This window comes from Lissotriton vulgaris, chromosome 8 (assembly GCF_964263255.1).
Source record: "Lissotriton vulgaris chromosome 8, aLisVul1.2, whole genome shotgun sequence".
Classification (NCBI taxonomy): domain Eukaryota; kingdom Metazoa; phylum Chordata; class Amphibia; order Caudata; family Salamandridae; genus Lissotriton; species Lissotriton vulgaris.
Genome location: NC_141696.1, coordinates 1371825362 through 1371848391, shown reverse-complemented (window position 1 = coordinate 1371848391; position 23030 = coordinate 1371825362). Strand labels below are relative to the sequence as shown.

Sequence of the window (23030 nt, the reverse complement as noted above, 5' to 3'; positions counted from 1 at the left end):
TCACCAGTAGTGTTTCCCAGACGTATGCAGTTGTCTGCCAACCATTTAACTGGCTGCTATGCAAACTGGTCTATCACAATTTGACATTGGCAACCTAAAGTCTTGTAGTTTATTTATTTGCAGAGTTTTATATAGCGCTGGCTAGACCCGGTGGTATCAGAGCTCTTTACATGAGGATTAGCAAGTTATAAAATTACGTCAGTTACAGGAGCCTTGTACAACATAGGAAAAAATCAGTGTTACACAGTAACATGAGATACTAGAGCATATCTTAAACATAAACACACATCCTATGGGGTATAGAAGGAAGAGGGGAAAAGTAAAATGGGATTGGAATGAAGATCGGGTCAGGAAAGTATGTCCAGTATGGTCAATTGAATGAAAGCTGATGATAAACAAAGCAAAGCTACCTTCCATAGGAACTGCCTATGCTTTCAAGTCGGTGTGATTTTACACGTGATGCATCCAGAAAGTATATGCCTACCAAGGATGTCAAGAGGAACCTTTCCTGTTGCCTCATGCAAGGTAAAGCATTCAATATTCTTCCTTAAACAAACATGTATCACTTTTCAATATGTTCTGAATATCGGCTTCGCAATTTATTTTTTCATCTTTTAATTCTTGTGATGAGATGACTTGGCGAGCCTTTGGAATGTGTTTCCCCTAGTTAGGAAACCTGCTCCCCAGTTGTAAGTGAGCATAGGTTTAAGCACATCGATATACCCTACGTTTTCACCCATGCAAAAAGCCTTTCCCGACTGTTGCATTTGAGTTATTTACTATATCTGCCAGAAGGGTGAGTGTGAAATGTGGGCCATTTTGATAGAGTAACCATATATGGTTTTTACAAGGCTAAGACTGTAATACATTCTCCACCTTCTTACTTCCAAGTAGTGTCAAACTTTCCATACCCCACAGATTCACAGTGTGTCAGAAACCTGAAAAGACTGTCCTCCTGCAAAGGTGCTGGCGGTATGTAGTAACCGGTTTGACATTTGTGGGCATTTGAGTGTATCTTTATTGTGGTATCAACCGCAAACACACTGAACGGATGAAAATCATAAGCTGGGTCGCTATCAGGCGTGGCGTGTGATAGTATGATGTCGAGGCTGGGTGTGCTTATACTTAGGGTCTGCTCTGCACCTCCCACAAGCGGTGCTTCTCATCTGTCTCAAATGTGTATTGAAACCTAAGCATGAGTCAACCATGAAGTAAAGGACATTGCACCTCTGTTAAGTTCTGTGGAAGAAGTTTGTAGTTAATCACTTGACTTTACCCTGACTCTTGATCAGGCACAGCTGAGTGTCTCAGATGTGGCCCTTGACTCCCCCTTCACTCTGTGGCCCCAGGAAGTCTGTAGCACCAAATGTGTCTGGGAACAATAAGTATATATTTCGCTTTGTACTTGTTCTGTCATTCTGCATTTTATGAGCCCTTATTTTAAATTACAGTTTGCCTCTGTCAGTGTCCCTTGACTAAATACATACTAAAAATCGATCTGGGAATCCTGCAAGGATGGGAAGAATTGTTTTCAGTGGTTAGCCTCTTTCATATCAAGTGCCCTGAAATGTGACACGATTCCTTTTTTTCTCATACCTCTTTAAAGCAAATGGAGCAGTTATTGTAATGCTTCAAAGTAAGTGTTCTAATGGACTGTAATGCAATAAAGGTCTGCATTATTGATGAGCTGGTCTGCTGTCAGCGGAGTGTATTCATTCATGGCCCCAGAAGCAATAATTAAAGTGTGGCTGGTCTCCCTGGAGACGGTGAGAACACATTCACGCATTTCATTGATCAGGGTTTACTTCATCGTCAGCGCTGCTGCATCACATAACTCAAAGAGACTGAGGTTTTTAAGGAATCCACTCGCTCATGAGTCTATTTTCCTCCACATTTCTCGATTTCATTTTTCTTTTGAAGCAAACAAGATGCAAAAAGAGCATGCGCTCATCAGGCAAAAGAAGATGGCACACACTCATGTAGGCAGGTAGCGCAACAATCAACAACAATAATCTCAATACTGACATTACAGCAGTCAAGCTAACCAGGGCACCCTCTGCAGAAGTGAGAAGAGGCATTTCAGTCAAACAGTAGGTCCTGCTAACCATGAACGCTGTTTAGCTGTTTTTGGACAACCTCTACAGAGTGGGTGGTTCATAACCCGATTACTGCAGGTGGGTACATTTGGTAAAAAACCACGGCTCTTCTAAACCACAGAACACGGCCTGACAAAATATAACTGACCATTTGATGATCCGAAGATGCACTTGGATTGGGCCACACCCAGTTGACGACATGGGCGACTGCGTAACAGTGAACTTCAGATTCCCGTTTCTGCTTCACAGTCTACTGTTTGGCCCCAGTAGTCAAGCCATAACACGTTTGTTCGAGGCATGTGGGCTGCTAAATTCATATCTTAGCATTAGATCGCCACCTAGTGTTGGGTCCGGATGATCGCACATTGTTGTCCTGGAAGAGTCTTCGAAGTATCCTGAGATGGGTGGCTCCTCCCCTGGACTACAGTGCGCATGGGCATCGGCTCCATCCCCAGATTGTTTTTTTCCGCCATTGGGTTCGGATGCGGTCTCGACGTCTCTCCGTCGGAACCGAAAAAACATCATTTCTAAAGGCCAAAAGGCTTTGGGTTCTTTACGTCGGTATTGTTTGCGTACGGTCTCGAGTTCTTCCGTCTCTCGGAGCCGGAATCAGCGGAGTTTTTCAAACTCTTTGGACATCGAGGCCTTCTCATCGCGACTCGACACCAAGTTCCCAACATGGAGCGGACTCCGTTTAAGCTGTGTCCGCTCTGTGGGTCCAAATACCCACATATAGACGTGCACCCGGTCTGTAATAAATGCCTTTCGCCAGACCATGACGAAGGAAGTTGCAGGGCCTGTGCGAGTTTCAGGTCGAAGAAGACTCTCACGATTCGGCGCGCGGTGCGCCTGGTGGCCAAGCAGACGGCCCCGGATCCAGAAAACATCTTCGACGACCAAGAAGAGGAGGACCAGAGCCATCATCTTCAAATCTCCCCGCCTGAGACGGAGGTCGAGGCTGATCCGGAATATGACGACGACGGGGTCGTGGATCAAGGCCTTGAATACGTCGACGAGGTAGGGGACGACAATATGGTTTATGGGGCCGCGGAAGATAGCTCAGGGGACGAGCTATGCCCCGAAGTTGACGAACATCAGGAAAGGGTCGCGGGATCGCCTGTCGGCCTTACCCAAGACCCTGTAGCGCAAGCCTCGGCCCCGCCTGCTGGCCCGGCCACGGACATACTTGCTGCGCCGAGGGAATCGAAACCGAAACTGAAAGAAGCGGTCTCGACTACACCTAAAATGGCCGACCCGAAACTGAAAGCGAAAGTTAAGGACTCAATCGTCCCTAAGATGGCGGTCGTTACAGCAAAGTCGAGTAAACCGGCAGCCTCATCGACTCCGTCGACCTCCGGTCCGCAGAAGTCGAAGAAACACGGCGATTCCACAGGGTCGAAATCGGCGCCGGAGGAGAGATCCTCTAAAAAGGGTGGCACGCACAAGACAAGCGCGCCGGCGCCGGCAAAGCCAGCCAAAGCAAGCGACGCAGCCCCGGCTCCAACAGGAACATCGGCGCATCGCTCCAAGGACTCGAGGTCGGCGCCGTCCATCCCTCCAAAAGACCAACGGAACGTCGCATCCGAAGGCAAGGCCACCTCGTCGGTGCCAAAGACATCGGTCACCGACGCATCTCTCGTTGCTCCTTCACTGCAAAGAATTAGGGAGAAGGCTTTTTCTTCGTCGGCGCCAACGCCATCGACGCAAAAGGAGGCAGACGTCCCGGTCAAGCCCGCAAGTAAACTCCTCTTCCTTCTACCACCAAAAGTGGCGCCGAAGGCTTTTTCATCGAAATCGACGCCAAAGAAGTCGGAATCTTCTTCGGCAAGGGCATCTTCAGGTCATGTGCACGACCAAGAAGTGGATTCGGAGTGCTTCATAGATGCGGACACGGGGAAGTTAACCCTTTACAAAAGGAAAATCACTTCGCAGCCGGTGGAACCCTATGTCATCCCCCTAAAGAAGAAGAAGTACCAACATGACGCCTCAGGCCTCATGGAACCTATCCAGCCTCCTCCAAGAAGGAGCCCGACACCGTCTCCAGACCACTCTGAAAGTGAGGGCTATGCTGAAGATGAACAATATACATTCCCAGTCAATGAACCTGAGGCACAGCCAGATTCATATGATGTCATTGGGGACCAAGGCACCCAAGATATGGGACAAGACCCACAGACTTTCGGTACACGTGCTTCCCCTACAGAGGATTCTGCAGGTTTTCATGCACTCATTGAGAGGGCAGCTGCTAACCATGATGTGGACATGCATGCTGACCCAGTGGAGGAAGACTTTCTGTTCGACACTTTTTCGGTTTCGGAAAAAACTGTCAAGACACTGCCCATGCTTAAAGGGGTCCTCAAGCATGCGGCGGACATCTTTAAGGAACCTACCAGGGCAAGGGTGGTCAACCCACGTATTGAAAAAAAGTACAGACCAGCGCCTGCGGACCCTGCGTACATTCGAGGACAGTTGCCGCTTGACTCCCTGGTGGTCGCAAACGCAAGAAAAAGGGCCAACTCCCAATCAACGGGTGAAGCTCCTCCCCCGGATAAGGAGTCCAAAGTGCTAGAGGCAGGAGGCAAAAGAGTGGCTGCGCAGGCTGCCAATTTCTGGCGTATTGCAAATACACAGGCACTACTGGCACGTTATGATAGATCACATTACGACACACTAGAGCAGATTGTCGAACACCTGCCTCCACAGTTTCAAGAGGGCACCAAAATGATTATTCGAGAAGGACAACTGATTTCCAACGCGGCCATAAAGTGTGCACTTGATGTCGCGGACACGGCCGCTAGGGCCATTAATACCAGTGTGATGCTCAGAAGACAGGCGTGGCTCCGCATATCGGGGTTCAAACCTGACATTCAAACAACCATACTTAATCAACCAGTCAATCCGGAGAGACTGTTTGGTCCAGATGTTGACACCACCCTGGAAAAAATTTAAAAAGATACTGAAACTGCTAAATCTATGGGGGCCCTGCAATCACAGCAGTTTCGTGGCAATAATTTTCGTCGCTCAGGTGCCCGTGGAATCACCAGAGGACAGATGGGTCACCAATCACAGTTCCCTAGAGGTGGAGCACAATCCTCGTACCCCAAACAAAACAAGAGGGGCTACAGGGGAAACAGCAACAAGGGACGCGGCAAAGGAGGCAACAATTCACGCTCCTCTGCCCCAAGCAGCCAGTGACTCGCTGTCACTGCCCCCCGACCACTTAACACCCGTCGGGGGGAGAATACAGCAGTTCCTGCCCGTCTGGATCAACATCACCACAGACAGGTGGGTGCGACAGCTCATCCAGTACGGTTATTGTCTAGAGTTAAAATCCACTCCACCCAACATTCCGCCAAGGCAAAGACCTATGTCCGCAGAGCACTTGCACTTATTGCAGCAGGAAGTGTTGGTGATGCTGCAAAAAGGGGCAATCGAGCTCGTGCCAGTGGGAGAGGAGGGCACAGGGGTATATTCCCTGTACTTCCTCATTCCAAAGAAGGACGGATCTCTCAGACCAATTCTGGATCTCCGTCCCCTCAATCTGTACATACTGTCAGAGCATTTCCATATGCTTACACTGCAACAGATTCTTCCTATGTTAAACAAAGGAGACTTCTTAGCAACCTTAGATCTCAAGGATGCTTATTTCCACATTCCGCTACATCCGTCCCACAGGAAGTACCTCAGGTTCACTATCCAGGGCACGCATTATCAGTTCAAAGTCCTACCCTTCGGAGTCACAACTGCCCCAAGGGTGTTTACCAAGTGTCTGGCGACAGTAGCAGCGCACCTCAGGAGGCAGAACATCCATGTCTACCCCTACCTCGACGACTGGCTCGTTCAAGCCAGGTCGGAACAGCAGTGCGCCGCGGACATGTCAACTACCATTCACCTCCTTCACGACCTAGGTTTCTCGCTAAATTACCCAAAGTCACACCTTCAGCCGGCACATGTCCGACAGTTTCTGGGTGCGACAATCAATACCCTGACGGCCAAGGCGCAACCAAACCAGGTCAGGATAGACGGCATGCAGTCTTTAATCCACAAGTTCAGACCGGGACACTCACTTCCAGCAAGAGTGTTCATGCAGTTGATAGGCATGATGGCCTCCTGCATCTTCATAGTCCCTCACGCACGGTTGCATATGCGCCCGCTCCAGGAGTGTTTAGCAAATCAGTGGACACAGGCTCAGGGACAATTAACAGACCTAGTGTTGGTTACCAGTCGGGCATACACCTCTCTGCATTGGTGGACTCCACACAACCTTTGCAAGGGCCGACTGTTCCAGGAGCCAGTGCCACAGGTTATCCTGACAACGGACGCATCCCTCCAGGGATGGGGAGCTCATCTGCTCACTTACACGGTGCAGGGGCTATGGACGACGCAGCAACAGAAGATGCACATCAACTATCTAGAACTGATGGCGATCTTCATGGCACTCAAGTCCTTCATTGTACATCTGTGCAACAAGGTGGTGTTAGTCCGGACGGACAACATGACCGCGATGTACTACATCCAAAAACAGGGGGGCACCCACTCGCCACAGCTGTCTCACCTGGCTCAGAGCATGTGGAAGTGGGCCATTCAGAGGAACATCTTCCTCATGGCAGAACACCTCCCAGGGAAGGACAATCAGATGGCGGATCTGCTCAGCAGATACAGCCATCAAATGCACGAGTGGGAGATACATCCATCGGTACTCCAGCCGTACTTCCAGAGGTGGGGTCGTCCAGACATAGATCTGTTCGCCACAAGGGAAAACGCAAAATGCCAAAGCTTCGCCGCCAGGTTCCCACACCCCCAATCGCAGGGCAATGCGATATGGATGAACTGGTCAGGCAAATTTGCTTACGCTTTTCCCCCGACACCTCTGATACCACTGGTGGCGAGAAAACTAAGGCAACACTCGATGACACTCATCCTAGTTGCTCCAACGTGGGCGCGCCAGGCCTGGTACACCACGTTCCTCGAACTCTCAGTGGTGCCGCATCAAAGACTGCGCCTCACGCCCAGACTTCTGACGCAGAACCATGGAGAAATTCAGCATCCAGATCCGCAACAGCTCAACCTAGCGATCTGGCTCCTGAAATCTTAGAGTTTGGATACCTCAACCTACCTCCTGAATGCATGAACATCATCAAGGAGGCGAGGAAGCCCTCAACACGAGCATGCTATGCCGCAAAATGGAAGCGTTTTGTCATTTACTGTGCGGACAATGACATAAACCCGCTAGATGCATCTATCCCTAACATCATTTGCTATCTGTTACACCTTTATAAGTGCAAACTAGCGTTCACTTCTATTCGGATACATCTATCCGCCATCGCAGCTTACCTTCAAAATAGGCAGCATCTCTCGGTCTTCAGGGTGCCTGCCATTAAAGCGTTTCTTGAAGGTCTGAAGCGAGTCATTCCCCCAAGAACACCGCCAGCTCCGGTTTGGAACCTCAATGTGGTCCTCACCAGACTGATGGGACCACCATTTGAGCCACTGCACTCGTGTGAACTGCAATTCCTAACGTGGAAAGTTGCTTTCCTAATTGCTATTACGTCACTAAGGCGTGTTAGTGAGCTGCAAGCACTCACAATACAAGAGCCTTTCATTCAAATTCATCCAAATAGGGTAGTGCTACGTACTAACCCCAAATTCCTTCCAAAGGTGGTGTCAAACTTTCATCTCAACCAAACTATCGATTTGCCAGCATTCTTCCAGAACCCACAAACAGTGGCGGAAAGGATGCTCCATTCGTTAGACGTGCGGAGGGCACTGATGTACTACATGGACAGGACACAACACTTTAGGAAGACGAAACAACTCTTTGTTGCCTTCTCACCACAACACAAAGGCAACCCGATCTCCAAAGCTGGAATAGCCAGATGGATTGTTAAGTGCATTCAAATCTGTTATCAAAAGGCCAAGCGCACTTTAACAATACCCCCAAAGGCACACTCCACACGCAAGTTGGGGGCATCCATGGCTTTCCTAGGTAACATTCCTCTAGAGGACATTTGCAGAGCAGCCACGTGGATTACACCACATACCTTTACAAAACATTACTGTGTTGATGTACATTCCAAACAGCAAGCGGCTGTAGGACAGGCTGTTCTCAAAACACTTTTTCAGGTTTCTGCAGCTGGCACAGGCAACCGCCGCTAATGGAGGGACTGCTATGTATTCTATGCTAAGATATGAATTTAGCAGCCCACATGCCTCGAACTGAATATGCTACTTACCAGTATGCATCTGTTCTTGGCATGTAGGGCTGCTAACATTCATATCGCCCACCCTCCTCCCCGGTGCCTGTCGCAGCTGCAGATATACTATCGTATTCAATCATTAGCATGGACATCCTTTACACTTTTCACTCCATCCTCTGCCACAATGGCGAAAAACAATCTGGGGATGGAGCCGATGCCCATGCGCACTGTAGTCCAGGGGAGGAGCCACCCATCTCAGGATACTTCGAAGACTCTTCCAGGACAACAATGTGCGATCATCCGGACCCAACACTAGGTGGCGATCTAATGCTAAGATATGAATGTTAGCAGCCCTACATGCCAAGAACAGATGCATACTGGTAAGTAGCATATTCATTTTTTTAGTTGATCAATTTTTATCATAATGACTTCACCAGTTCTGTTTGTATTCATTAAACCCACCTGTTTAATTTTCTTTTAAAATTACAATCTACTGCAGTAGGAATAAAGTCCCAGCCTTGCTATCTTTTGTGTGGCGATTTTAATGGTAAGTTGGTTGAACATACTCGGACATTGGGGGCAACAGTGGAGGAATCCCCCGGGGAGACCAAAGATGGTGGGGGGAAGAATTGTTCACATATTTTGCTGCACATGGCCTAGCTGATCTTGTCAACTTTTATAGGGGGTGTGGCCTAGTTTTGCCGTCTTTTAGAGGGCTTGGTTGTGCTTCTACTTTGTTTACATGTTTGTGACCAAGAACTTCCTGCCCTGGTTTTCTAAGGGAGTGGTGGTGTGGACCGATCAGGGGGACCACAATGCTCTTTTTCTACCAGGGCATCTGCTGTTGAGCAGGCACAAAACGCCCTACTAAAGTAATTCCTATTACACAGCATTCCTCTGACGGCCTCAGGCTCATTGGAACCATAAAGATCCAGGCGACACTTTGGGCTCCTATTGAAGTTGCTCCAGGTTCTGTTTCTCAACTGTCTGGCAGATGTAAACAAGGGTGTTTTGATAGCTCATTATGACAGCTTAAAACTTGGCATTAGAAACTCACTACTTAAGCCCTCCCGGCCTGATAGCGCGGATCCTCGCTGGTTTGATGAACTGTGCTCAGTGGCATTTCATAGACTAAGGAATGCTACTCCAAGACTCTGGTACGCGATTAGGACTGCGCCTGTCTTACCAATTCACCCCAAAATCTAGAAAAGAATTCCTGCACAAGAGAGGCTGGAAGCACCAAGAAACAACATTAAGATCTTTTGGGAAACAGTCAAGAGACTCGGGCTCAGAAATTCCCCAGAAAACCCGCTTCTGCACTGTAACATCTCGGGGTCTGATTGGGGTTTGCATTTAAGTGCCATATATCACATTTAGGCGAATATGGCATGGTCAATTCCCTGCAAAGCAGATTAAAGCACTCACCGCTTCCTGCTTTTATCAGAGGTAGAAGCTGCTATACGTCAGAGCTCAAATGGGAAAGCTCCAGGGCCAGATGGAGTCCCAATCAAACTCATAAAATGCAGAGTTGATTTGTGTAGCCCCCTGATCATTACATTTTTTAATTGATGCCTGAATACAAACATTCGCCACTCTTTGGCTCTGTCTACCATTGTGTCATTCTTTAAAAAACAGACTGTGTGTCCCCTAAATGTTACAGGGCAATTTCTCTCATTGACAGTGCATTTAAAATCATAGGTAGAGTGGTTTTTAATTGACTTGCTACACGGGCTCAAGAAAACAACATCCTTTCCATCTTCCTGTTTGGTTTTCGCCCAGGACTGGGTACAGTTGAGCAATCTTTAAATCTGAGCCTGATAATTATTAAATAAATACATCTATGCCAGGCACTGCCCCTGTGCCTGGCCTTCATGAACCAATCCACAGCCTTTGACTGTGTGAATAGGTACCTAGTTGTGGCCTATGGTATTAGACCTGGGAGTGGAGCTATCCCTAGTGAATTTCCTGCACCTCCTGCACACCGATATAGATGCGAAAGTGAGTCTAGGCATCAATGGGGAAATGTCCCCGTATTCTCCCTTAAGCGAGGAGGGCCTAGGCTGCATCTTAGCTCCGTTACTCTTTGGGCCACATGTACGTAGGTTTTATTTAGCGGGTTCCTAATGACATATTTTTGCTAATCTCTATTAGGAAATCGCAAACACCTATGTACAAATGTGTCCTTTACACATTTAGCTATTCCTAATTGGGTTGCAATTGACCTACCTCATTATTATTCATGCGCTAGGTCGCAATTTGCGATTCATTCGGAATCCCTGAAAACAGAGGGAATGGTGGCCTGCTGGGGATAGCAGACCACCTAGCAGGGCACCATGTCTGTTTTTGCTTTTAAATAAAGCAACTTTTTTTGAATTGCAGCCCGTTTTCCTTTAAGGAAAACGGGATGCATTTCAAAAACAAAAATGAAACTTTTCAGTTTCATTTTTTTAAGAGCAGGCAGTGGTCCCTCGGACCATTGCCTGCTCTTAAAAAATGTTTTCACAACCATTCACAAAGGGGAACCTTGGGAACCCCTTTCCATTTGTGACTGGGTTACCACGTACTTGAAATAGGCGATAAAATTCTAATGGTTTGTGACTGCATTTTGGTCGCAAAACATTCGTACATGGGACTGCGAGTCGTATTAGAAAGGGATGCCCTTAACACGCCCCTTCCTATTACCGAATCACTAACCCATTTTGCGATTCGGTAAGAGGTTATCAAATCGAAAAATAGGGTTCTGTACAGACAAAAAGGCTTTTTTTGTAGTCGCAAATGGCCTTATTCTGCGAATCGGGAAGTTTGTGACAACAAAAAAACTACATACATGTGGGCCTTTATTGTTTACATCAATGGCCAATGCTCCCAACTGATTATGAGAGTCCTGGTGACACCCCCTAGGATTGGCCACACCCAGGTACCCACATTACTAAACGCAGACGACGTGGACCTACTGGCGCTCACCCCCAATGCCCTACGGATGCTCGTGGACCATTTAGTTGTCTTCATGAGCAGCTTTGACCTGGTCACAAATTTCGGAAAATCTCACATCATAACATACGGGCCTGCCAAATAAACATCCTCAAGGCTTTCTATTATGGGCCAGTCGCTCAGCAGTGTGAATGACTACAGCTATTTGGGAGTAACTTTTAATTCCATGAGTTCCTGGTAGCTTTATTTAACAAGATCATGACCGAAGCTTAGTAGAGGGACCATTTCTCTTTTAAGTGTTTATAATGCCCATTGTGTTCCAGCTGTCACCTATGGGGCTGGGGTATGGGTTAATCATGACATCCCCCCTCTCCCAAGTCAAGGAATATCGCATCTGCCGCAGGATCATGTATTTACCCCTGTCCAGCTCTAGCTTTTGATTATGCACTCTGAGCTACATTTGCAGTATATAACGGATAAGGTCAATTTGGCCCCTTTGTTATTGTGGGTTCGTGAATGGTCCAATCCAGAGCCGTTTTAGATTGCCTCAGTTTGGACAAAATGGCGTACAATCCCATGGCTAGAATATATTTCAAAAACCTTTCATACACTAGGATTGCCCGCCCTGTTCCTGACCCCTCAGAATATTGGTAAATTCTTAAAATCCTGCGTAGACATTTTCTTAAACCACTACTAAAAAAACTGGGTCATCGTAAATGCAGAGAAGCATTATTCCATCTACAATTGTTGAGTAGCCATGACTCATGTTTTAGGTTTGAATCGTTCCTTTAAGCTGCAGTGAGATGTAGAAAATCAATGGAAGGCTACCCCTCAGTGAGGTTTTCCCCTGCCTGTTGTTTGAAGCAAGGACCCAATCACCATCGGCAGTATTTGCTACCAGTTTGTGCCTTACATGTTGTCTTGTTATTTCTGCCGTTCCCTTTGCTAATTGCATACCCAGATTTTTTATTAGCTTGTCTGAATTTTAAGGTTGTTGCTTCAAATTTGTATAACTTATGGCCTTTGTGAAGTTTGAGGAGCAATCAGCCAGCGGTTCGATATTTGATGTGTTTTTTACGTTTTGAAACGCTTGGCTGTATCGCATGTTTTTACTGAACTTTTTAGTATTTATTTCTTCACTTGCTTTTGAAAATGAATGCTCTCTCTGTTATGGTCACATGTGGCCGAATAAAGATTCTTAAAATTAAATTGAATATAACGGACCAGTCCTTGCTCTTTGCATGTCCAGTCCCAGAGCCACGACCACACATAATGGTGGCATTACTGTACACCGCGGTAGGGAGTAATTCCTTCAACAGCCAATGACACTCTTGCAAACGGGGTCTTACTTAATAAATCAATCTTAAGTTGTCAAGAAAAAGATTGCTGCTGGGATAAACATGGGTAGTGTTTGCTTTCACCACCACATATGTAAGGTTGAAGCTGCTTAAAGTGGCAGGTTTTATGTGCAAGGGCATGCACAGGAAAATACTTGCAACCTTACTAGGAAAGTGACCAATAGCGGAGGCTCCTGCCAATGAGAGCCCCCATTGGTGAGCATCTGACATTGCGATTACCTGACAAAGCGTAATGAGTTATAAGCTGTATGTACCATATTGACAACAAGTACAAACTGCCAGTTGGGGAAATGGAGGCCACTTACTTTTCACACCAGCTGGAGCTTACTTATATTCTTCATCTCATTTCTTTCACCCACGGTTTCCACAGAGATAATTCAACAACACAATTGTGTTTGTCCTTGAAAGTGATAACTCTCTTGGCAGTGACTAATAACAGTATGACTTGTACCAAAATGTGTGCTGTGAACTGCCATCAATGCAATACATTGACCAATCAATCAATCCACCCATAGGTCTTCTGACTGCAGGATTTTATTCTGATAGCACTGTTTAGGACAGCCTCAATGCGGTCTGCATCAAGGATCACAAGCTTTTTTCCAAACCCTGGCAGCATTCCTAAAAAATTTAAATTGGCTGCTCGTCATTCTTTTTCCAGACTCATTTATAACTTTGAATATATCAAGAGGTCATTCTGTGAATATGACTTGTCATTTAAAATGTATATAAATATGTGTTTCTCTTTATTCATATATTTACAAAATACATGTGAAAAAATGTAGGTTTTTTCAGAGATGCTCCGTAATTCAAATGCTAATGATAATCATACGATAAGCTTAAGTGATCATGTGATTGTTCGAGTAACTAATGAGCAAGACCAGTTTTGATTCTTTGATTCTTAAAAACTCCTATGTGGACTTGGATCACCAGCTCCTTGTCTAGTGAGTTTTAACCCCTCCCCTGCTGGTGACGGAACCGCTCCGTCACCAGCCGCGGTTGCGCTGTGCTGTGATGGAGCGGTTCCGTCACGTCCCGCTCGGCACGCCTGCGCGGCGTGGATTTCGCGCCTGTGCTGAGCGTTCCATTAAGCGGGCGGGGCCGTGACGGAACTGCTCCGTCATGAGCACAGCGCGACCGCCGCTGATGACGGAGCGGTTCCGTCACCAGCATGGGCGCCCCGCGCGGCCCCCCGCCCCCTTAGCGCTGCATGCGGAATAGCCGCTGCAGCGAAGGGGTTAAAATCATATTTTCTGCACAATACCCCAGCACACCAGGCGAACCCATCCCCATAGAGCCCTGGTCCTCACACAACTGGGGTTTGACTCAATCCATATAGACTTTATCATCCAGTATAAGAATCTTTCCCACCATGTCCTTATGTGTTCCAAACTACAAATATGGACACTTGTGTGTTGGCAGTCAGGCTGATTTTTGTGTCTGTTTGGGATGCCTTTGTGCTTGCCTGGTGGCATCAACCACTTCTCCTCACACCTCACCTAGACTTTTTTCTCTCTTACCCTTACTGCTGCTAGAAAACAGAACTACAAAGCAGGAAAAAAACTAAGATTTCTGTTTCCTGAGAAGTATTTCACATTTCTGTGAACTTTCCAATCACACCTCTGAGAGTTGTGTCCCTTGAAGTGATGTCCTGAACAAAGCACCTAGCCTAAAAATACTTTGATAGCCAAACTGATATTCAGCCTGATGTACAGTACAGTGCTTCCCCTGACCCTATGAAAGTGGGTGACGTAGGTTCAGTGCGAGGCGTCCCCTGTAGCCACTACCCAGGGATTCAAACCCATTCCTACCTGCTTTTTGCTAATTTCACTTGTGCAGCACCAAGTTTGGCGTGTTTATAGCACAACACACAGCTTGTGCATGACAAAACAAATATTGCTTCAAATTATAATTTGTGACAGCCAGTGTTATGCTGTAATGTTTGTCAAACTATATTTGTGCGTAATGCTTGGTCGGTACAAAGAATGTAAAAAATATGTTCTTCATAAACATTCCAGTATATGCCTCTGTAATACGTTTCTATATCTTTGTTTACAGCCACTTGGTACAATTGCCATTCAGTTGGCCCACAGCAGAGGAGCCAAAGTGATTTCTACAGCTTACAGCGTAGAAGATAAGCAGTACCTAGAAAAGCTTAGGCCTACTGTTGGTAAGTTAAAGTATGGTTGCTAACCCCGAAAAACCTCCATTTATCTGTCTATTGTACATTTGCCAATGTAACTTATACGAGACAGCAGACAAAGCCGGTGAAACAAAATCACTAATCCAATTCACATTTAAAAAATGTACACATACCAGATGCAGTTATGTAAATTTTTAATGCATTATAAAAAAATAATACAGTCATACTCGGAAACCTGCGGTGGGGAAACGGTTGACGAAAAGTACCAGCGTGACATATAGCCCTGTTGCTTTGGTAGTTTTCTCCCTCCGCCTTTGAAGAGGAGTGTGGGGAGAGAGTTATTTGGACCGTTTCCTGTTCTGGCAGTCAGTCTGAACAGGAAAACAGTGCGTCAGGAGGATCTCCGTAAAAAGGAAAGGCCTCAGTGTACATTAACCAGAGTCCCTGAGGTGGATCAGTGAGAGGCTTCTGACAGTGGAGCTATTTTAGGCTTTGCGACAAAAAACCTGGTACTATCCCCACTTCTAAAACAGGGAACAAGGCAACTGGGAGTTTGGTGTCTTTGTGGCAGTACTTAACTCTGTCAATCTCTAACCCTTGGTTGAGAGAGAAGAGTAGATTGAATGAAGAGAGAAATGAGGGGACAACCAAATCAAGGAATCTTTGTGATCCTTGAGGAAAAGCACTTCTGGGGATTTTTAAGGCATGTGGAGGACTCATTGAGGTTTCATTAAGTACATGTTTCTCCAGAGTCACATCTGAGAATCGGCACTTCCCCCGACTGATATCGGAGTGAGCGTGATTCCGTGTCTCGGGAGCTTTACCAAAGCATTTTATATGTGTAGAGCATAGAGAATCGTGATTGATTGGTATTAAGTATCCACCAAACTGAAAGTGGTGTTTTCCAGTAGATTATGACCTTTGCTGCAAGAAACAGGTTGTCCTGCCTTAAACTAAGACTTATTATGGAAAGATATTCTGAGCACAATAAGGTAAATGTTGGGGTATCCAGTAGCTGATGGCCCAGGTATTGTTATTTGAATGAAAATGAAAAGAGGTTACCTGTAATGACTGGACTTATCTAGAATATAGGAATATGTTTATGGAAAGGGAACTAATATATGAAGCCCTTATGAACCACCACAAAAATGCCACCTATGATAACTGGACTTCTGTCTTTATTGAATGTTTGATTGTGAATTATAAGAAAATAAAATAAAAATATATATATATTGAAAATGAATGCCAAATAGCACAAGACAAAAAATAGCAAATGTGTCATTAGTTTTAAAGTTAATAATTGACAGCCCATAAGAGTCATATAGCTTAGATAGAGCTACCAGCAGGAATGACTCCGAGGTGTGCAGCCTAGGATTAGACTAAGAGCTCGAATTCAAGGAAACTGGAGACCCTCTGGCCAGAAGCTTCTCCATTATGTAGGAGACGGGAGGAAAGTGAGTTATGGGTTTACAGCTCTTCAGATCTGCCTTTTCTAGGCCATATTTCTAGATGAGAGGTGCGCAAGCTAAATGGATGTCAATAAGGAAGAATCGGTTACAGAACAAACAAATTCCTTCAAATGCATTGTAGGATTGTTTCCTTGATGTCATATTACAGGTTATTTTATTGTGTAGTGTTGGAAAAGTAGCACGTGGAGGCTGCCTTTATTAACTGATTTTGTTGAATTGCCTTTTTTGTTCGGCCTCGAGCCATATTTGAAGATCGCTCCAAATTAATGAAAGCGCAAATGATCAAAGTGACTTCAGGAGCCAGACCTTGAATAATTTATCTTTTATTTTATTTTCGTTTTGTATATAGCTCTGCACTGCTCATACAAGAATGTTAATGAGTGCTACAAATAGAAACCGTAGAGAAAGTGATTTATGATTATATAAAAAGTAGATTTAAATTTAAATGGATGGGAAAACATTTAAATGTATGAGTACGTTTGAGGTAGTAGGCAGCAGTGATGAATGTGTAAGCAATGATGATTACGAAGTAAGAAAGCTACTAGGAAAGAGTGACCAGAAATACTGATTTGAGACCAGGAAAAGCCTCGCTGGCATCGGCTGCCGTGAATGCTGTTAGAGAGGTAATGGTGATTACAAGCCGTATGCAAAACATATGTTAGCATTTTGGAATGGCATAATATCCGTAGTGGGGTAAATAATTGACAATATAGAATAAGCATATTTTACAGTGCACAAATTGTTGACAACTGGACTGCATTCTTATGCTGAAACTTTGGAAATCGTAGAAATGCTTATGGACCAAGAAGAAATGTGAATAATTAGATTTATAACGCTAATGGTACAAAGGCGGTGTTAAAAAACAGTATCAGATATTGAAAAAATACATTGTCCCTGGACATAGGGCATATTTTGTGAAAGCAACACACATAGCACTGGTATATTGTCATTGTTGATCCATTCTAGTGCAAAGGATTCTAGTTGAAGGAGTTCATGAACCCAGGCCCATATCCTCTCTATAGCTGCTCTTGTTGTTTCTGAGGCCAATGCATTTCACACTAGTATGTAATCAGTATGTGAATATGTATGGTGCACACAAATGTCTATTATGTGAACTTCTCATAATTTATATGTAGCTCACTCCAGGTATCTCCCATAAATCCATTTTTTATTTCTTAGAAAAGGCTTCTACCTGCCTCTCTCCTTTATTCGATCTGTCCTTCCGCGTCAAATTGTTGTCCCCTGCAATATGAATATCTATTTTTGCAAACTTAACTTTCTTTGAAAAGTAAATTCTCTTCTACAATTGTCCTGCGATTAAGTTGTGGTGTATACTGTGGCAAAAGTGATTGTGCAATCATATCGCAAGTTTTATAGGAACAAATATCTAACCTCCTGGTCCATCTTTTTATCCTCCTTTTATTATAAATTTGGGGCCCTGTTTTGTATCGATTGCCACTCCATTATGTTTAGACCCTGAAAAGGAGTAAAATGCATTTGGATATATTTTATGATTCATCATGTGCTGATTTTCTTTTTTTTTTTTGTGAATGTGTTTCTTGGAAACATATACTGTGTGGTTAAGGATAAGTATTTTCAAAGCGAGACTCTTTTTACCTGGGCCTTCAGCTCTTTAACTTCAATTGCTACTACCTTCACTTCGGACCGGTTTGGTAATGTATCCGCTCATGCCAGCCCACACCTTTTTATTTATCATTAAATGGTGTGTGCCTCGCAGCCCGCCTACATACCAAGGCCCTAAACCAGTGGCTGGTAAGGGACACGTACTCAAGGGGTCTGCAGCAGTTTATAAAATTAAATAATATTAGCAAATAATAAAGTACATTTACAAGAAAAGCAAAATTGATTGTTTTAAAATGCCCTGAATTTGAAATTAGAAGTTAAAGAAGTTTAGGTTGGTATCCTTACCTTGATTTGTGGAAGCAGCACAAGTACAGCAAATGGAAGCTAGTATGGATTGGTGGCATCAATTGAAACACCTCTGGTATGCACGGACAGAAAGAAGTATGCGTTAGAGGAGCAAAAAAGACAAAGCAAGATATATATCTCAGAGTCTAACATCGCATTGTCTTTTTGAAATAAAGCTACATTTTTAAAATCTCCAACCTTCCAGCTAAGATTTAGATTTGTTTATATATTTTTTTGTATAGTGAATAAAATATTTCACAATAAGTGTATTTGTTTGATGTATACTAATTTCGTTATTTTTGTGTATTGTTTTTGTTCAAAATTTAAAAGAATTGAGTATGCGGGAATCCCAAGCCTCAAGTAATGATTCTGCCCCTGGCCATAGTATTCAAAAGGTTAAAAAACACTGCTCTAAACTTCCCATTGCACCTTCTTTGGAAGTGACTGTTTTGACGGCAGGCCACTCTGCATACAGCTTCCCGGTTAAATTCCAGGCCCACTATCCCTTTCAATGGATGTTTGGAGGCTGATTTGTGTGATTCTCATACATACATGTTGATGAAATAGGGGATGCATGAGCTGTTCTGCATCCTGTTTTTACTGTAAATGTGCTGATTAATTAATGCATGCAGAGTTCCGCTCTTGGGCATCCTAAGCTCGATAAAAAAAATTACAAACAAGATTCACATTTTTGGTGTTTCTCATTAGGGAATATATTTTTAACGTGGGGAAACCCTTTTCCTGAGGTCCTCCAAAAGTGTGAAAAAGTTCCCTCCACTTTCCCACACCAAATATGTTCTTAATGTTTCCCTAAGCAGTAGTAAGTTTATAATTTTATTGGGGGTGTGGAGCTATCTGCAAATATTTACGAATGTTCTAAAAAATTAGCTTGTATGTGTTCACCCACCTTTGTGTGTGTAGATTTTCTTACACATGAAGTTACAGTATCCTAGTAGACCCATTGTATGAGGGACTAAATCAGTTTACGAGAGCAAATTCACATTTTGTGAAATTGCAATTGTAAATACAGCCTTTTGCACACCTCTCTACGGTACGTAAATTACTTTGTAATTCGTGGCCTGTTCAGAGCAAGTTTTTATCCAATTACGAATGCTGTTCTGTAGTTTGCAAACAATGAGCATTGACAAGTCAAGCAAATACTTTAACAGCACTTGGGCGTTTACTAACACTGTCTGTCAGCAGTGCATTCAGTTACTGTACACCAAGGAATTTGTTTGAAACCTTAAGAGTGGTATTTGTATGCAATGATTTAGTCTGACTCGTGTTCTTCTCCTTTTCTTTCACTTTCAAAAGGCATTAAGCAACCTTTAGTGAGTAAGTAAACTTTCTAGATTTCCTTTCTGTCTTGCCTATGTATATATGCATACAGCCCCACAGTTATTATGTTTTAATATTTGTTTAGAACGTATGATTGCTCATAAAACAATAGTCTTCCCAGCAGCACCTGTATTTTCTGCTTTAATGTGTTAAGTATGTTGGATAGTTATTCGGAGTTACAGTGTACGCAACATAATGTTTATAGCAAGGTTTCCAACACTGCTCTTAGGGGCCTAGATCAATGCCAAATGTTCATGTTACCCACGTGAAATAAAGTTATATACAGGGAATTTATCTGAAAATCATTAGGGCTGCGTTAAATTTGTGTAATGTTTTCTCACTCAATTAAACTAAATTTCCAGTAAATTGCATGCAGTTATACCTAATTACACTAAATGCTAATCTGTCAGTGCTATATTTTAGCATGAAATGCATCTTGGTTCAATTTTTGAAGCGAGATCGTATTACGTTCTAAAATATAGGAAAGCAAAACAATTTTTTCGAACAACAGATGCTCGTGTTCCGGTTGTTCACTATGTTCCTGCACTCCTACTCTATAATTTTGCTGTGAAAAACAGTGTACTTATGCGAGGTGGTGTAATTTTGCATAACAAGCACAACATGAAATTACATGAACGAAGCTGGCGTAATTTAAATTTCTTCCGACCTAGCGAAACCCAGGTTGAAATTAGTTATGCAAAGTAATGGCAATTATTCTTTACAAAAAAAATATATTTATTGTATTCATCTATCTAAAGAACAGTGGTCTTCTAACTATAATTTTCTTCAAGTAAAATATAGCATTCAAATGAATGATCATTGTAAGTACCATTTAATTGAGTCATCTTGAAGTGGTTAACTAAGACACACTCCTTTTATCGCTTTGTCAGTGATTTGGTCAGTCATGCTGCTAGACTATGCATATCAGTTTTGTGTTGAAAAGATTAATTCAGTTTTTTATGAGCTTTTGTTTATTCCTTTTTGGCGTTATGGGGCATAGTCTTAGGCTCTACAGAGTTTTCAGCAAGAAGGTAGAAAGTTGCTGCTGAGTTCAAATGTTCTGGTTGCTTTTTCAGGTCAATCGACAAATTGTTCCAGAATTGTCCTGTCAGCTCTAAAAATGCTCTTCCTCCATGATGCATTTTTTTGTTAGTCTAACTTAAAGATCGAAGGAGTGAAATGACGAACAGGGCGGTGTGCAGCTAATTTGTCCATCAGAAAAGAAGGTTGTGATTTGTGAAACTTGTATTGTAATTTAGGCATTTCTGGGCTGGTAACCATTATGGTGCCATCAGTCCCAGGCTACTATGCCTCTATTTTATTTTCAAGAAGACATGTACGTCTAAGATGTGAATAAGTTATATGCTTGGATGGGAAGCCAAAGGAAATTCAATTGCCATAATTTAACCACAAACATATAAAGGCATCGATTATTATTTATATGGGAATAAGCAGAAGTGTCTCACTGAGGAGATTGAAGTATGGCTGAGAATTTGCTCATTTTGAGACACAAGGGTCAAATGGGACCCTGTTTTGCTTTCGAAATGTTTACCTTAGATAGCTATAGAAATTGTATAATGAAAAGCAGTTATTGAAGGGATAACTAAGTGTGATGGTGTTGTCTTCTATCCATTGGCAATCTAATGATGCTGTTTTCCCTCTACCCAAAGAGAGCAGTTCAGTTTTTGGAAAATAGCACTGCAACTTGAGACCAGATGTTCTTTGGTCTCTGGTAAACATTTGCTGTGAAACCTTTAAACATTTTTAAAGTAAAACATTTGCAAGGGAACCTACTGCACCATAGTTAGATGCACACTCCTTCCTGAAACACCCTTATGTACTCTAATGGAGTTGAGTTTCTGGGCTGAGTGTAAACTGTGTGATTTGTATCCCCTTCCCATATTTTCAGGAAATGTCAACAAAATTACGAGAGTTGCTTAAAAAATGCCTTGGGCCAATATCTTGCATGACATTTCCTGGTGAGGGCATACTTCCACATAAGAAAGTTAGTCAAGATACTGCAAGAGACTGATGTCTCTTATCAAGACATTTTCTGCTTAAACCCGTGTCACACAGACAAAACATCATGCTAAATTTTGCTGTATGCAAAGTGGCAAAAATGTCACTTATTTCTGTAAAGCAAAATTAGGAACTTTGCATGGAATTATGTCAGTGTAATGAAAATGATATCTGCGCCTAATCAGGCTTAGGTGTGGGTGTCAGTCACAACCAGGAATGCAAAGAATATTGTGATTAAAAGAAACATTTTAGGCATGGCAAGAGACCGATTTAGCTGTATAAATGTACAAGGGCTTTTGGTAAGCCCTATTGGTCTGGACAATGCCATACACATTTAGCTTCCACCCACCACTGCTTATTTCATGAGGCAACAGATCATCTCACTTCAGCGACAGACTCACTTCAGTGTAAGTGAGTATGCTGCTTGTTCACATGTACCTAAAAAGCAGTCCATTTGAGTCCCAGGTTTAGTAGGCCAATCTCTTTTTTGATATCTGCTTTCATTTAATATATATATTTAATTATTTATTTTTAAGATGAGTAATTTTTTATTTTTTTGTTGCAAACATATTCCAGCTACCTTAAGAGGGCAACATTTTTAATTACTATTACTTTTAATGCCTATTGCATGTGTTTGCAACAAAAAAAAGACCACGACCTTTTGGCTTTGCCAGAACTTGATCTTAATGTACCTCCTTTTAGTTTTCTTCAAAGCAGTTATTCTCAGCCGGTTACTGGATAATTTTTCAGCGCCCAGCGTTCCAATGTTATAATATTTCTTGTGTAGCAGAATGTGGTAACTTTTTTCAAATCTGAGATAATCAAAGGAAGAATCTTAGGGGCAGATGTATCAAAATACCTATTTGCGATTCTCAAATAGCGATTTTTTTGAGAATCGCTAGTTGAGAATTGCAAAATGGTATGTATCTAAAAAATCGCAATTTTTTAGCGATTTCTTATTATTCCTTCTCAATTAAGGAATAATTTCCCATTCATTTCTATTGGCCAGGAGGCCCATAGGAACGAATGGGAAGTTATTCTCAATTTGCGATTCACAAATTGAGAATAATTTCAAGGGTGCAAGGGTGTCCTAAGGACACCCTGCTGCACCCCTGAAATTCACATGTGTGCGCATATGGCGCACATACATGCCGTAAGGACATGTATGTGCGCCACATGGCACCTTCACAAATGCAAAAAAGTGCATTTGTGTTAGAATTCGCAAATTACCACCAACTTTGAAGTTGGTGGTAATTTGCGATTTCTTAAGGAAAAATCGCAAAATTGAAATGCTTGGTGCATAGCATTTAAGGAATCGCAATTCGCAATTCCTTAAATGCTTATGCAAAATTAAGGAATCGCAATTTTTCCGATTCCTTAATTTTGCTATACATTTTTCTTCATACATTCCATTTAGCGAATTTTTAGTCCCAAACGCTGCTTTTTTGGGAATCACAGCGTTTGCGACTAAAAATTCCCTTGATACATCTGCCCCTTAGAATATAAGAGAAAAAAGTTCTGCCCTCTTAGAATATAAGAGAAGAAAGTTCTGC

The 23030-nt window shown here is 43.3% G+C and overlaps 1 protein-coding gene across 3 annotated transcripts in view; it reads left to right on the top strand.

Annotated features, from left to right (window-relative positions):
• CRYZL1 (crystallin zeta like 1) overlaps positions 1-23030 on the top strand; it is a 221858-nt gene that overhangs the window by 183854 nt on the left and 14974 nt on the right. For 2 of the 3 annotated variants that reach the window (XM_086935341.1, XM_086935342.1), the window contains exons 8-9: positions 14638-14749; positions 19435-19455. In XM_086935341.1, the coding sequence (XP_086791467.1) occupies positions 14638-14749; positions 19435-19455 (133 nt within the window). The remainder of the gene's footprint in view (positions 1-14637; positions 14750-19434; positions 19456-23030) is intronic. The other variant, XM_086935343.1, reaches the window with a different exon arrangement.